The sequence below is a fragment of the Vicugna pacos genome, chromosome 7 (genome assembly GCF_048564905.1).
Source record: "Vicugna pacos chromosome 7, VicPac4, whole genome shotgun sequence".
NCBI lineage: Eukaryota > Metazoa > Chordata > Mammalia > Artiodactyla > Camelidae > Vicugna > Vicugna pacos.
The window spans coordinates 12,710,812-12,728,134 of record NC_132993.1 but is presented as its reverse complement, the minus strand read 5'-3'; the positions used below and the strand labels follow the sequence as shown (position 1 = coordinate 12,728,134).

The 17,323-nt window shown below is 40.8% G+C and overlaps 2 protein-coding genes across 5 annotated transcripts in view; one reads left to right on the top strand and one right to left on the bottom strand.

Moving 5' to 3' along the window:
* Positions 1–5,221, bottom strand: part of HIPK2 (homeodomain interacting protein kinase 2) — a 252,551-nt gene extending 247,330 nt beyond the window's left edge. For 3 of the 4 annotated variants that reach the window (XM_072964349.1, XM_072964348.1, XM_072964350.1), the window contains exon 1: positions 4,937–5,221. In XM_072964349.1, coding sequence (XP_072820450.1) covers positions 4,937–5,042 — 106 coding nt within the window. In that variant the 5' untranslated portion in view covers positions 5,043–5,221. The remainder of the gene's footprint in view (positions 1–4,936) is intronic. The other variant, XM_072964347.1, reaches the window with a different exon arrangement.
* TBXAS1 (thromboxane A synthase 1) overlaps positions 1–17,323 on the top strand; it is a 142,297-nt gene that overhangs the window by 16,912 nt on the left and 108,062 nt on the right. The gene's annotated exons all lie outside the window — the stretch shown is intronic.

The window sequence follows — 17,323 nt, the reverse complement described above, 5'->3', positions numbered from 1 at the left end:
GAATTATGAAGACATATCTCAAATTCAACCGGCAAATATTTTCTGAATGCCTACTAGGCTAGATGTACTCAGAGTCATTCTGTACACATAGTATAAGCACCCAACGCCCGGATACTACCTATGGCTACTCAGAGATACTGAAACTCAACTGGCCAAAGAAACAGCCCCTCTACTCTTTGTACAGGCCCGGTCTTCGTTAGATTGACCTGTCCTTGTTTCAGGTCTTGGGGTTCTGCTGACTCAGTGGCTAATCTGCTCAATTATTCAATCCCAGGGGATAATAGAGTCCTGTGAACGGTGTCTGCCTTTTCATAGGAGCTTCAGAGCCCTTACTCCACAGAAGTGAGCAGAGAGGGCCTCCCACACCTCATGCCTCATAAACAGGTTGCGTTCTGGACAATTTGCTTCTCTACAAATTTAAAGTGAGAGACATGGAGGCTGCTTGCTAAGAGCACAGACTCTTAGAACCCACACAGCTTGGGTTCAAATGTCAGCTCCACTACTTACTAGCTGTGCAGGCTTAATCTCTCTGATCCTCGGTTTTCCCATCTGCAAAATGAAGATGATCATAAGAGCACCTCCCAGAGTGTGAAGAGGAATTACTGAGTAGTGTGTGAAGCTCTGACAACAGCTCCTGGCCACCCAAATGTTCTGAAACATTCTGAAACTGTTCACTATTATTCTGCAGGATACAGAGGCAAGAGCAGCCTCCTCTGCCCTCTCTGGGCTCAAATTTAATTGTCTGTAGGAGGTTCACCCAGGGCAGATGTCTCTCTTTCACAACAACTAAAGGGTTCTTTAAGGACTTCATAAAAACAAAAGGATTAACTACAGATGACTAAGCCCACATGATGGAAACAGAACCAGGTACAGTAAATAATGAACTTAGGCAGGATTATATTCTTACAAACAATACACTGAGTTCTCCTGCTCTTTGTTTGCAATCCTTCCATCAGTACGGAGCCAGTGGCCAAGGAAAATGTCTCCATGTATCCAGGATAGTCTGGGTGGGCTCCTGGAGGAGGTAGCCCAAAGCAGAAACTTGACGAATAATCAGGACTTGTCAGGTGGAGAAAGAGGGCAGGTACATCAGGCAGAGAGGAGTGTGCTAGAACCAGAGTGAGATTTAGCAGGCACCTGGGGTGCAAGATTTAAGGAGCTAGAAGAGCAGAGTCAGCACCTGCACATCCCTAGGAGTGAGTGCCCAGCTGCCTCACTTGCCTCACTGTAGCCTTCGCCCTGGAAAAGAGCACAGGTAAGAGCCTGGAAGGGTACAAGCTGGTATAACTAGAAATGTCCAAGTCATGAAAGCTTGCCTGAGTCTAAAGGTCGGGGGACAGAGATCACTGGGAGTGAGGCTGAGGAATCAGGCTGGGGTCGGATCATCAAAGAACAAATAAAGGAGCTCAGTGTTGGTCTAAAGTAACAGTTAGCCAATGAAGAATTCTGATCTGGGCTACAGCATGATCATATCTGCATGTTGGAAAGATTCTTCCGGTACTAGTATGGATGGCAAATTGTTGGATGAGGGAAGAAACGAGGTTGGGAGGCCAATTTAGGGCTCTGTTGAAGAGTCTATGCACTAGGGAGAGACAGTGATGGCCTGAAACAGGGCAGTGCCAGTTAGAAGTAAGAAGAACTCACTGGAGAGATGCTTTGAAGGGAGAATTGAGAGGACCTGGTGATTGATTGGAGATGAGGGTTGAGAGGAGGAGCCAAAGATGGCATAGTTCAGAAGCCATGGGGAGTTACTAGGTAAGATAAGAAGTACACCATAGGCACTTATCAGGGCTTCCCCAAGTCCAAGGGAACCAACCTCCAATTTGATTTCCATAGGATACATCCTCTGGGGGTTGGGATGTGTCTTACCCTTAGTATGGTACCCATACTCTATATAAGTATCACCAACCTGAGTTGAGTGACATCCAGACTCTATTCCTTCAACCTGCTCATTGGCCTCCAAGTGACCTTAAGGTTGTCAAAGTCCTTTGAAAGACAACTGTGAGCTGGGATCAGACTAACACACCAACATGGCCAACCTCCCGTTCTGGATGCAGAACCCCAGGGCTCTGATCTGCGCATGTGACCTGGCCTGGGGCTCTGGGAGGTAGGGGGAGGAGGAGGTAGAGCGGTTGTGAGGGCCTGTCCGGAGGCTGGGGACACTTCAGCTGCCTGTGAAGAGCCTTATGAGAGACAATTTGGACCAGAAAGGCAGCTGGAGGGCACTGGGTTCTGAGCTACGGCCCAGAAAGGCTGAGGCAGCAGAGCTGGAGGAGGGTGGTGTCCAGTGGCCTCCCAGTAGCCCAGTCTGGGGCAGGGGGAATTGTGAAGGCTGCAGGCTGCAAGTGGAGGCAGGTACTGGGAGGAGCTTCCTCTGACCCAGGCACAGCTGCACACACTGAGCTGGTGGTCAGCGAAAGCCCTCAGATCCTTTTCTATGAACCTCAGGGAAGCCGGGTCTCACACTTCCTGCACTTGACAAGTTCAGAAAATAGCAGCTCTGCTTGCATTTCCCGACATTCTCAGAAAAATAAAGGGAGTAAAAAAGCAAGTTTGAGCTCTTTGAAACATTAATTAAAGACACCGTAGTTTCCTTATTTAACTGAGGGTTGCTACCTCATTTGGGATTATTAGCAAAGCAAGACAGCCTTTGTTGTGCTTGACAAAGTGATTAATTCAGACGCCAGGTGAATTTTGGCTTTCTCAACATCTTTTGATGTGCTAAGATTCTCCAGTGAGGGCAAACATCATCAATTACTTAAACAAGCCAATACCGTAAGAGCACAATTATCAGTGAGGCCAGTCTACTAATTGGCAAATGAAGAGATAGAAATGAACTCTTGGCTCTGGCCTAGACCCTTACCTGTCCAGGAACAGTGAGAGTCCTCTCAGTTGTCTTGTGGCGCTGCTATTGCTGATCTGGAACGACCTAGTTATTTTCCCACCCCTGCAAAAATGCATCTTGGGCGACTCGTTTCTCTAGAACCCAGAAGCTGCATATGGCTCTCTGATGAGAAACTTCCTCCCCTGGGCAAGGATGTAGAACTCAGCATTGGGGAAGCACAGAAGAGGTCACAGAAGCAAAATTCTTAACGGAAGTTGGTAAGAAAGTCTTTGGCTTGCTTTTTCCCACTCAAGAGCTATATTCTCCAGCTCCTGGGACTAGCAGGATGAGGCGGGGACTTTTGTAGGATGCTACGTCTGGGCTTATAGTTCCCTGATGCAAAAGGAATTCAAGGCCTAAATGAAGAGGCAGCTTTTTGTTTTAAAATATAGGAACCTAAAAAATTAACTTGAAATTTATAAACATAAATATATTATAATAAATTCAATTTTATTTTATTTTAAAAACATTTATTATAAATGTATTTTCCAATGCCCTAAGCCATTATTTTTCCCCCCTCTCCCCACTAGAAGACAGGTTTGGGAGGACAGTTTTATGCTGCATTTATATGTCATTGGTTTTTCTGGTGAGGAGGAGGAAGCTCAGTCTAGTTAAATTCAGTCAAATAACCAACACTTAAAAAAATCCAGGAACATACAATGGAGTAAAGACAGTCTCTTCAGCAAATGGTGTTGGGATAACTGGGTAGCTGTATTTAAATCAGTGAAGTTAGAACACTCCCTCACATCATACACAAAAATAAACTCAAAATGGCTTAAAGACTTAAACATAAGACGAGACACTATAAACCTCTTAGAAGAAAACATAGGCAAAACATTTTCTAACATAAATCTTAACAATGTTCTCTTAGGGCAGTCTACCTAGGCAATAGAAATTAAAGCAAAAATAAACAAATGGGACCTAATTAAACTTATTAGCTTTTGCACAGCAAAGGAAACCATAGCAAAACAAAAAGACAACTTATAGAATGAGAGAAAATATTTGAAGATGAGACTGACAAGGGCTTAATTTCCAGAATATATAAATAGCTTATACAACTTAATAAGAAAAAAACAAACAGCCCAATCCAAAAATGGGCAGAAGACCTAAACAAGCAATTCTCCAATGAAGACATACAAATGGCCAATAGGCACATGAAAAAATGCTCAATATTGCTAATTATCAGAGAAATGCAAATCAAAACTACAATGAGGTATCATTTCATACCTGTCAGAAAATGGCCATCATTCAAAAGTCCACAAAAAATAAATGCTGGAGAGGGTATGAAGAAAAGGGAACCCTCCTACACGGTTGGGGGGAATGTAGTTTGGTGCAACCATTATGGAAAACAGCATGGAGATTCCTCAAAAGACTAAAATAGACTTACCATACGACCCAGCAATCCCACTCCTGGGCATATATCTAGAGGGAACCTTAATTCAAAAAGATGCATCCCAATGTTCATAGCAGCACTATTTACAAAGCCAAGACATGGAAACCACATACATGTTCATTGACAGATGACTGGATAAAGAAGTTGTGGTATATTAATACAATGCAATACTACTCAGCCATAAAAAAGAATACAATAATGCCATTTGCAGCAACATGGATGGACCTGGAGATTGTCATTCTAAGTAAAGTAAGCCAGAAAGAGAAAGAAAAATGCCATATGATATCACTTATACGTGGAATCTAAAAAAAAAAGACAAATGAACTTATTTACAAAACAGAAAGACTCACAGACATAGAAAAAAACTGGTGGTTACCAGTGAGGGAAGGAGTGAGATGTGATAAATTGGGAGTCTGAGACTTGCAGATACTGATATACATAAAACAGATAAACAACAAGTACATACTGTATAGCACAATATCTTATAGTAACTTTTGGCGAAAAAGAATATGAAAACCAATATATGTATGCTCGTGTATGACTGAATCACTATGCTGTGCACCATAAATTGACACAACATTGTAAACTGAATATACGTCAATTAAAAAAATAAGTATAGAAAAAAATCCAGAAGTGTTTCATAAAATCCAGCCACTTACCTGATTTATGACATATTTCAGTTAATGGTTCTGTTCTGTTTTTAAAATAGGAAGATAAGCCACATGTGTATTCATGCTGTGAAAGTGTTCTTTGCGGGGCCTTCATTATTCTTCTCCTTTAATCCCCTCTGACACAGAAGGGCGAGGCAGCTCCCAGAATTCTTCCATGACCAACATGTGACAGACAACTGGGGTACAAAGGCAGAGCCGGGCTGAGGTCTCCCTCCATTCTTCACCACCAGCTCCAATGCTGTGCCACTTGCTGCCTTCAGTCCTGGAAGGTGCCAGCTGGTTTTCTGGAGTCGGGCCAGGCGTTGGAAGGCACACCTGAGAAAGCAGAACACACCTAGTGTTAGGGCAGGTACCCAGCGCTCCCTCCACATGAACCCCCAGCTCTCACTCTTCCCTGGGGCCTCCTGGACAAAGCAGCACCCTCTTCAAGCGCCTTCATCTGCCAAGGGTGACACAGCTCTTGTTTCTCGCGCCAGCTGTAACACCTCTGTCCTCAGTTTAATGCTTTTTGGAAATTGGTCTGCTTTGGAGAGCCCTGTTTTTTTGAAAACTAGCCTTGGGGGAAAATAATAAGCATAAAAACCATTTGCCATTTCTTTTTTTGGTTCAACAAAGATGTACCATCCAATAGTTGGACAGAAGAAGTGCTCTTCAGTGATCAAAACACATTTCAACATGTGATGCTTCTTTGCTGCAAGGATTATGATATAAATACTACATTGACTGCTTGCCATTAGTCATCAAATGTCTGTTGGGTCCACTAGGCTGTAAGTGCCAAGTTCCTGCAGCTTCCCTGGTGCCCAGCGCATGCCTGGCTCGTAGGAGACATGTGTTTCCATCTGATGAGTCCCTTCACTTGTAACGTGTTGATTAACATTAGCCCCAACAGTGATGGAGGATGTCACTGACTGGACTACTCCCCTACATGGGGGTAAACTGCTATCACAGTTTGGTACAAATGCAGCGTCAAACACAGACCAGTACTCTCCAGTCCTGAGAAAAGAAACACAAGACAACAAGATTCATTTGATCTAATTCCCGACATGTACTCTGAGAAAGGACTGAGATTCCTTCATCATTCTCTGCCTGTGGTGGTAAAATATCCGCTGAACCGGGGCAACCTAGACAGAACACATTTTAAAATGTGACGCACTCGGACCAGCCTTGCGAGCCACGTGCTCCTGACAGTGCCATGTGGACCATCCGTGGCAAGTGAGACCATTTTAGGGCTTTAAAATTTTCCATTGTAAAGTGTTTATTTTTACCATTAGTTTTTAATTTTTGGAAGTGGTAATAGTTTTCATTTATGGTCATGACATAAAGTTTCCTCTTATTTAAATTTATTCAAAGGAAGTTGGGAAGCAAGTGGTAACCTCGGGGATTTGCAGACATGGCAAAAATTATAAAGATGTTGTACAAGTGACTGAACTTAGAAGAAACCCCTTACTACCAATTGAGATTTATTAACTCAACTGACTCTTCTGCCCTGAAAAGTTAGGATAAAAATGGAAAAGTTGGTTAACTCTATGCATTATAATAACCATCAGCAGGATGACATTACTGTTATTAAATTGTAGTCTTTTCTTTGAAATATTTATCTGGTGGCTGTTTATGTGGTTGGGCCACTGAAGCCTGGTTTAGTGGTGCCCAAGGCAGAGGCTGGGTGTCTTGCAAGCTCCGGGCTGGCCTCCTCCCGACCCCTCAGCAGCTATGCCCCCAGTTCTCTCTTAACAGGAAGCCCTGGTAATCTCAATCTCCACCCCAGACACTTCTTTTCAAACGCACTCCAAAATACAATCAGCATCTATACGTGATATACGTTGGTGTGGTAGCTGAATCATGACCCCTAAAGATGCCCACATACTAGTCTTTGGACTCTGTGAATGCCACTTTATATGGCGAAAGGGACTCTGAGGGAGTGATTAAGTTAAGGGTCTTGAGATTCGGGAGACTATCCTGAATCATCTGGGTGGACCTTACATGCTGTCATAAGGGTCCTTGTAAGGGGGATACAGGAGGAGTCAGAGGAGCGGATGTGATGACTAGAAGCAGAGATGGAAGAGACGTGGCCATAAGCCAAGAAGGCAAAGACCGAACAATCTGCTGGAGGCTCCAGAAAGAACCAGCCCTGCTGACACCTCGACTTTAGACTAGTGAGAGTAACTTTGGACTTTTGGCCTCCAGTACTGTCAGATAGTAAATTATGTTATCTTAAACCACTAAGTTTGGGGTTATCTGTTAGATCCACAATAGGAAACTAAGGGAGCTGGGAATGATTCATTTACTTAAAAAAAATTCCTTAAGTTTCTGATAGAATTCACCATATTGATCTTTTACGGAAGTCACCATTATACATTTAAAATCATTCTGATTACAAAGGATTCCATTGGCAAGTTTCAAAATCTATATAAATTTTTGGATAGGTGTCCACACGGTTGAACTCTCAAACATGGTATCATGAACTATTACCAAGAAACACAGTGAAAACTCTTCTTCCTGTTACAGTTCCTAGATACCATTTTCCACTTAAAAAAACCCAAAAAGCAAACAAACAAAAAAACCAAAAAACCTAGGGCTTTTTGGTAAAACGACTGATTCAGATCTGGGGCAAGAAATGTACATGATGCACCTGGAACATCTTGTCATTTCAGAAAGTGAGGAAGCTGTTCTGTGAAAAGTGCTGAGGAACAGGCTTATATGAACTCCCACTATCCAGAGATGGGACAATTTGGTGAATAAAATAAGCTGAAGATCAGCTTAACTACACCACGGGAGGCAACCAGCAGAATTCAGACTGTGGGAAACCCTATAATATGCCCCCTGGCTTTGTTGTTTAAAAATGAAAGGGGAAAAATGCGGAGGGGGTGAAGTTGGAAGAAGAGCTTAGAGACTCAAAGATACTTAAGAGGCATCTGACCCAATTACAACACATGGATGACCTTATTTAGATCCTCAACAAACACACTGTAAAAGAAAAATCGTGAGATAATTGGGGAACTTTAAACAATGATTAAATATTTGAGGATACTAAGGAACTATTGTTATTTTTAATTGTGATAGTGATACTGTGGTTATTTTTTGAAAGAGTCCTTGTATTTTAGAAAAGGGTACAGAAATTGTTACAGTTGGAATGATATGATGTCATGGATTTGCTTCAAAATAATCGGTGTGAGGTGGGTGGGGGTATAAAACTGAGACAAGCTTGGTCACAAGTTGATAATTGTTAAAGATGAGTGGTAAGGGTAGGGGTGGGTATAGCTCAAGGGGTAGAGTACATGCTTAGCATGTATGAGGCCCTGGGTTCAATCCCCCACACCTCCTCTATAAATAAATGAACCTAGTTACCTCCCCCATGAGTGGCAGGTATATTGGGAATTCAATTAACTATTTTGTCTACTTTTGCATTTTCCATACTAAAACATCAAACTAAACATGTCCTTCCTGCCCCATCCTTATCCCCACAGTTTCATCGGTGCAATAGGTAACCTCTGGAATTAACTTCATATTTAGTCTTACAGAGATATTTCTAATAAATGTACAAGCTAATGCAAATATTGTTATTTTCTCTCCCCATTTTTAACACAAATGGAAGCACACTGAACTCAATTTTCTGCCTCTTACTATTTTCATGTAACACTGCATCTTGATGACTTTTCATCTTTGTTACATAGTCTATTATTGAATGGATGCATCATAATTTATTTAAACAGTCCCAAACCAATGGGCATTCCAATCTTTTGCTCTTGTAAAAATGCTGCAATCAATACTCCTGTATATATTTATGTTCAAGTATATGTGTAGAATAAATTGCTAGAAGTGAATAGAAGGGTCAGTAGCTAAATGCACTTGCTAGATACTAGCAAATAACCCCGCCTTGTGGGCTTGGACCAGTGTAGAAGTAGAAGAGATGGAGAGAAATGGGCAGATAGGGAGATGGAGCCAATCTGAAGACGGAGCTAAAAGTGTCTGCTGATAGATCACACGTAAAGTATGATAAATAAAAGAGAAGAATTAAGCATGTCTAATATTAGTCAGCTTCAGATAAGTTCTGCCTGGGTAATAACTGACCCCCCCCACACACCCTCAACAAGTCTCAGTGATTTACATTGACAGATATTTATTTCGTGGTCATGCTAAAGGTCATGCTAAAAGGACCACCTTCAGCTCTATTCCTCATCCCCTTCATTGTAGGACCTAGGCTTTAGGAACAGCTTGCAGCTGGGAGACTACAGGTCTCATGGCAGAGGGAAAAGGACGAATGGTTCATTACATGCTGCCCTCAAGGCTTTTGCTTGGGGGTGGCACACCGTGCATCTCTCATGCTCAGTGGGCCAAAGAAAGTCATGTGATCAAGCCTTGTGTAAATGGGGTGGAGATGTACGATCCTCTAATTGAGAGGGAATGTCATTATTTTAGACAATTACACACTCTACTATGCCTCCAATGTTTCTGGCTTGAGCAACTGGTGGATTGTGGTTGTAACAGTGATACAAAGATGACTTGGGAGTAAGAGATTTAGGGGGAAAACTGAATTTAGATGTAGGTATGTTAAGTTTAAAATGCCTAATAGATGTTAAAAGGGTGCAGCCAAGTTGGTGTCTGGATAAAGATGAGCTCAGTGGAGAGAATGGAGCTAGATAGAAATACAGAAGTTATTGACATACAGATGGTGGTTAAAGTGATGGGACCAACAGAAGAAAAGGAGCCAGCAAAGACACCGAGGACCAGCCCCTGACGTGAGAATTATGTCATAGAAACCAAGAGAAGAAAATGTTTCGGGAAGAAGGAAGTGTTCATCTGGGGCAAAATGCTGCTGAGAGGCAAGTTAAAAAAAAAAACTGACAAGAAATTACTGGATTGACAAGATCAGAATCTTGAGAAGGGCAGTTCCAGTGACACAGTGGGTGCAGAAGTGTAGTTGGAAAGATGGAGAAGACACTACGGGTGTTGAAGGGAAGGGAACATGTCTAGATAATGCTTTTAAGTGATTTTACTGAAAGGGAGAGAAGAAAAATAAGGCAATGACAGGAATCAAAGAAATTTGCTTTTTTCCTTTAAGATAGAAGACCCTAGATTATGTTAGTATGTGATAACAGTGATTAGAAAGGGAGAAATCAAGGCAACAGAAAGAAGAAATAGTGGAGTATTCTGAGTAAGAGCAGAAGTGAAAACATTAGCTTTAGGTGGGCAAAGACTCTCTCACCATATCATGGTCATCAGTTAATTAGGATCTGTCATTATTATACCTTTGGTATCTAAGAAACCTGTCTTTGTTCTCAGTATATTCTCTGCCTGTTCTCATGCAATGGTTTATCCACGACATCCTGGCTTAGAGGACAGGAAGAAGCAGGTTAGTGGAGCGCAAACAACATCTGTTTGAAAAGTGGCAGACCTGGTTTCAACTCTGACTCAATCACTTATCAGCGCCACCACCTTGGGTACACTAATCAATCTCTGCAAGCTTTAATTTCCTAATCAGTAATACGAGAATAGTATTTATTTTTATCTTTATATAATCATTGGGAGACTCATGCAAGGAGGTGTATTAAACGTTCTTGGCACAGTGCCTGGTACATAGGAAACAGTCAAAATTATTATAAATTACAATAATAGTAATTGTATACTTCTCTTTGTATGTCTATATAAATGTATTTTTCTTGTGCTATGACAAAGTTGTTGTCAGACTAATAACTACAATGACTATGTTTCTGTGGTTCTTACATTATTGGGGAAAGAACTGCACATCAGTCAAATATTTATGTATTTGTTCAGTAGTCCTCAATTTTTTTCCCAGAGCAGTGAAAATTATAAGCAGTCTCCTTTTCTCGGTCTTTGGGAACAAAACTAAATGACTGTTACTTACTAAATTTCATGGATAGAGCTGGACAGAGTTAAAAAACAATGGGAAGGTCTTTGAACTCCAAAATATCCGGCCCTCTGAATTTTGCTCATATGCATCTTGCAGCACATTTTATGTTCAGAAATTTCCTGTTAGAATGCAACCATGAATGAAAGCTCTACAGTTCAAAATGTGTGGGATGCAGCTAAAGAAGTACTAAGAGGGAGATTTATATCCTTAAGTGCATTGCTCATAAATAAAATAATATTGAAAATAAGTGAGCCACATTGTTAATGTAAGACGCTAAAAGAAAAAAAAAAGAAAAGAAAAGAAAAAGGAAACAGAACAAAGAGTAAACCCAAAGAAAATAATAGGAAGACCATAATAAAAAATGAGCATAAAATAATGAAATGGAAAACAGCAAAAAAAAAAAAATTGCAATGATCAACAAAAGTAAACGTCAGGGCTTTGAAAAGATTAAACAGACAAACTTATAGCAAGACTAATCAAGGAAAAACTTTCCAAGTGAACTAGGAATAGAAGGAATGTCCTTTACCCAATAAAGAATATCTATTAAAAACCTACAACAAAATCTTACACGTAATTTTGAAACATTAGATGCATTCTCATAGAGTCAGGAATAAGGTCTCTCTCACTGCATCCTTTAAACATTGTACTAAAGGTCTCAGCCAATGTGATGTGATAAGAAAAGAAAATGAAAAGTGAGACAAAAAGATTAGAAAAAAGAGAATTGATATTATTTGCATAAAATATTTTTCAGTGTTAAATTTCAGTGTTAAAAATCAAAGAGAGCTCACATGCAAACCACTAGAACTAGTAAGAAAATTTAGAAGGATCATGGTTACAGGATTGGCAAAACAACCCAAACCAAACCAAAACAAAAAACACCCAACAAATTGTATTCCTACACATGAGCAATGACTAACTGATACATGTAAACAGCAAAAAGATACTTTCTGTGCATAAAATTACAAAATGTTACCAAGGACAGAGAATGGAATCAATGGGGAGACATAACACACACACAGATGAGAAGACTCAGTGTTGTAATAATATTGCTACTCTCTAATTTATAAATTTAATGCAATTCAGATAAAAACTCCAACAGGATTTTTCACCAGGCTAGACTAATTAACTCTAAAATTAAAATGAGAAAGTAAAATATTAAAAGGTGTTATAGAGTTATACTAGTTAAAATGGTCAGGCATGGGCATAAGTCAGACAAATGGATCAGAACAGATCCAAGCACCTGTATTGCTAAGGTGTAGGGCAGGGGCAGCAATATAAACCAGCGGGGAAAGAGGGGTGAGGCAGCAAACACACTGTCTCTCTGCCAGCCCTTTACAGAGGGGCACTCAGCTGGGCAGGGTTATTTTTACCAGGGTCCTGGTGACATATCTGTTCTGATGAACCACCTCTTATTATAGCTCCTAGCTTAACACACCACCCTCTGATGATTGACTTGCCTTCTCAAGTATCCCAAAAGGAGGTGCTCTGAGCAGATATGTCAGGTTCTTGTTCCTGGAAAAGGGCACCTACCCTTATAAATTAGTTAAGGAACTTTCTGGTTTGCCTGAGGTTATACCGTAGGAATTATACTTTAGGTCTAACTTAGGTCTAACTTTGCTTAAGGTTACACCTTAGGAGATAACCTAACTGCTACTAACTGACAGGAGTGAATGTACACTGGATGGTTTCCAGCCCTGAGAGCGAGGTCTTGAGGGGACAAGTCACAAGAAAAGGCACTGAACGTGAAGATGAGGATGTGAAAACAGAGATGAGGTGCTAAAAGGGGAACAGAGAAGACCTCATATAAAAACTCTGTTTCCAGGGAACTCTTGCCTTGAGGCATGATTGAAGTCATTTGTATACTTACAGTTTCTCAATTGTGGTCATAAGGGAGGAATGGGGCGAGGAAGGAGAAGGAAATAGAATTGAAAGTCAACTAACAAGGCAGTGGCTTGTTATTTTCTAAATAAAAACTGTTCAATATGAAAATGAATATGTGTATGTTCATGTGTGACTGAATGATTGTGCTGTACACCAGAAATTGACACAACACTGTGAACTGACTATACTTCAATTAAAAAATATATATCGTGTATACAAAAAAGAAAACTTCAGATTTCGTCTGCTTATTCTCCTCTCCCCGCCCAGATGTGTGCTTGGAATCAGCCTGCAGTCACCTGTCAATAACTGCTCATTTCCCAACTGATTCTTTAACCAATTGGTGTAGCACAATTTTGCCTGCCACCTAGATGAGCTGTGGTGGGAACGGTTGAGAAGGTGGGGAGGAAAAAGTAATTTCAAAGTTGGGAAATATTTTTGAAATTGGAGGAAAAGGGATGGCAAAAAAATGTTCTCTTTCTCTAGAAATAAAAAAAAAATACAGACATCGAAATACATTGATGTGTCAACAAAATTTGGAAAAATGTTATGAGAGTGTTTGGTGAAATGGATACACTGACAGTGAGACTAACTGGGACAAACTTTCTGGAAAGCAATTTGGGGTTGCGTGCCAAATGTTTAAAATCAGTGACTCGTGGGTTTCTGGTCTGGAAAAGCTTCATGCATAAATTTGGAAAAGCTCGGTGCATAAAGATGTTCATTGTAGCAGCATGACTTACTTTAGCTAAAAAATTGAAAACACCCTAAATATTTAATAACAATAATAGTTTAGTACATTGTATGTTCACAAGGGGAATATACAGCCATAAAAATAATATTCATAAAGTATTAATAACATGGAGACTTTTTATGTTAAATGGGAAAAGTAGAATTATAGAGAAATAGAAAAAATTATAGAGCATAGGATCCCAATTATATAAAAAATATATTCAGAAAAAGCTACAATTACAATAAAATGAGAGCAGGCTTTCTCCTCAATAGTCCTAGTTTTTCAACAAAAATTTCTGTCAAGCATCTCAAGATTTGTTTTCTGGAATGCTAGCTAGCAAACCTCATCTTCTGCTTCCATGTCTTAAAACCTTTTGAAAAGGCAAAAAATCTAAGAGCTTGTCTCTAACAAAACTTCCAATGTGACCACAGCCTTCTATGAAATTGCTGGCAAAGCCTTGAACGGTGGTGAATGACATGATAAAGCTCTTCTCTCCTCCAGCAGCGGGACAGGTGGGTTATCTGGCACCCCTGGGCTTCACCTCTTCCTGAAGGACCACAGTTTTTAATCCCAGGAAAACTGCTATTTGCTGCAGGAATCTTTCGCCATCTCAAAAACAGCAGTAGCCTCTGAAATTTCCAAAAGCAGCTCACCTAGTAGAAATTCTTTGATAGGGAGGGTGAAGACATCCTGAAGGGGTGGAGGAGCTGACTGTTGCCAGAAGTACATTGGATTGAAGCCAGTTTCTCCAACTCATAGTGAGTGGCTTCTTTGGCTAAATGATGGGCTGACCATACTCCTGTTGAATGCATCAAGGAAGGGCTGTGTCTTGGGGAAAATGAAATACTGGGGAATTTCTAGGCTTGAAATTTCAAATCTTGTTTTGAACATGATCCCATGTGGCTCCTTTAATTTTGAGACCAGACAGTGGAAGGTCCACCACTGGCACTGCAATGTTTGTGTCCTATAGCAATAAACAACTACTTTAGCTGTGAAAGTAAAACCAAAGGATGCTCTCTAAAGCGACTACATAAGCTTTCCATTGTCATTTTCCAACTTAAGATTCTATTATGTACACAATGATAGATGTTCATAATCATAATTGTGGAATATGCTTGTGTTAATCCCCATCAAAGAGAAGCTGTTCTAAATATTGCAAGATAGTGGCCACATGATGGCTACATATTACCTGATTTACACTAGCACCCCAGGCCATCAGCACTTTTTTCATGGCTTAGTAATTAATGGCACAATTTAACATAAAAAAGGGATTTCTTTCACCATGACAATTTTTTAAGGAACAGGAGACATTTTTTAAAAAATCTTTTTTCATTGACTCTCTAAAACCCTTTCACGGGTATTCCTGGTGTACACTTTTCCTAGTGCTGCTCTAACAAAGTAACACAAACTGGGCTTCAAACACCAGAATTTGTTGTCTCACAGTTCTGGAAGCCCGAAGTCTGAAACCAAGGTCTGTGCCAGGCCATGCGCTCTCTGAAACCTGTAGGGGAAAATCCTTCCTTGCCTCCTCCTTGCTTCTAGCAGTTTGCTGCCAATCTTTGGTGTCCCTGACTTGCAGCTGCAGAACTCCACTGCAGGACTTCTTTGACATCACATGGCATTCTCCCCATGTCTCCATGTCTTCGCGTGGCCATCCTCTTAGAAGGGCATCAGTTCTAATGGATTAGGGGTCCACTCTGCTTCTGCCTGCCCTCATCTTTAACTGCATTTTTGCAATCACCCTATCTCCAAATAAGGTAACAATCCGAGATACTGAGGGTTAGGACTTCAACTTATTTTGGGGGGTGACACAATTCAACCCCTAACTCCCGCGGTCCATGGATTCTGGGTCAAAAGCCTATTGAGACAGACAGAGGGGACCTTCTGGATTCAGAGAAAGAAGTGGGAGCAAGGCAAATGGAACCCACTATGCAATTTTGCCTGGAAGTCTGGAGGCAGTGATCTCTCCCTGCTGATTTTAGCTCAAGGACTCTGGTTACTCGTGGCAACATTTGGCCAATTCCTAGCTGAGATGCTTAAGTTCTATACTTGAGTCCAGCTTGCAAAGTGAAGTTTATGGTTGTGTCCAGAACACTCTCTGCTGATGCCATATGTTTGAAAAATGTCTGAATTTTGTGCAGAGACACACAAGCGGTATTTTTGTTAAGTGGAGTTACATAATTAGGGCATGGACTTGCATGATAATTAGCATGTGTAATTAGGCACAGACTTCTTGTCCTTTAATTAGACAATCAAGACATCTAATTACAAAATTAAGATGTAATTACGTGGCCCAAGATCGGCATATTTCTTTCTACCCATTAGAGATTACATGTAGAAAATAATTCACAAAGACTGATGAAAAAATGAACTAGAAACCAGAGCTGAGGATGTTGAGGGAAGTGTTAAGTGGACTGGTAAGTCTCCTTTGGTTTTTCCTCTTAGGTGTGAAGGGACTTATTTAAAACATCATAGTCTACTTGAAGGAATAACTTTTACACACTCTGCTGTCAACCTTTGGCATAGTCACTAATGAAGAGGAATGTTGGCATGACTAATCCATGTAATTCACACGTGGCTCCTGAGTGTGGTTTGTAATTACCCTTGAACGTGGATTTAAGTGTGAGATCCTGGGGATTCATTTAAACCCATAATGCAGCCATACAGTGGAAACCTTGGTCAGGAGAATTGGGAGGAGAACACACTTTCCCCTTCTGCCCTGGCTCAGTTCTCCCTGTGGCCACTTTAAAAGTAGATGTATTGCTTAGAATAACACAAATCAACCATTGACCTGTTGTCCTTTCTCTGCATATTTGAGTATTCATTGAAATGTTCTTATTTTAAGTGCTCCTTATTGGACTGCAGGCAGAACAGGGGAAGGTCAGAGACTACAGCAAACATTCCATCTTTCTGACGATGAGTCAAGTAAATCTTAGAGCAGTGGGTATTTTTTTTGAAGTTCCAGCACTCCTGTGAAGTCTGGCTGCAGTGAGATTCTCCATATTTTTCCTTACTCCTAAATTGAGATTTGGCTGATCTCTGCACGATGCTAAATACCCAGTTTGACTCATTAATTTTTCTGAACTAACTGAACTTTTGACCTAATTGGCTGGCTGATTAGGGATTACAGCCATATGTCCAGGTTTTTCTAAGCTAGTTCTGACTTTAACTCTGTTATCCCTCTATTCCCGTAAACTGTTGAAATATCCTAGTAACTCCAATGTTTTGACAGCCACACTGCACTTCTCAGCCTGCTGCTTTCTCCTGGAAAGTGGCACAGAAATGTGTCGGGCCATGTTTCCTGATTTTGGGTTAGGAAAATATGTTCCCCATATGGTTTCAGGCCGTGAAAACAAAGACCTAAAGAAGTTGTAAGAGGTCTTATCTCCATGGTGTGTCCCCTCCATCCCTATTTTTTTCACTTTTCTCTATTAGGCCATGGTATGTGATGAAGGACAAATTAGGTGCTGGGGTCAGTTTGAACCAAGGAAAGCCACAAATGTGCAGAGGGAACTTACTTTTGCCATTGTTACTGTTTTGGCCTTGCCTCTGAGGCAATTCTTCGTGGTAGATTTAAAGGCAGAAGAGCTGAACTGGGGAGAGGTGTAGTTTTAAAAACAATTTGTTGATGGAAACTGTAGACTGTGAAGGAGGATTTGAACTACATCCTCTCTAAGGGGACGTCCAACCAAGAGATTTTTGGATGCTTTGATCTCTGTTACTCACTCAGGAAGAATTTACTGAGTTCTAGCCACTCAACCCACTCACCTCTAGGGCTCCCCCTCTTCCAGTCCCTAGATGTTGTCGTGGAAACTGCTTCTACCCTTACCTCCAGAGAACTCAAGAATTCTAACTCCTAGTAGGCTACGATGCAAACCTGTGTCTTGGTTTTTAAAAT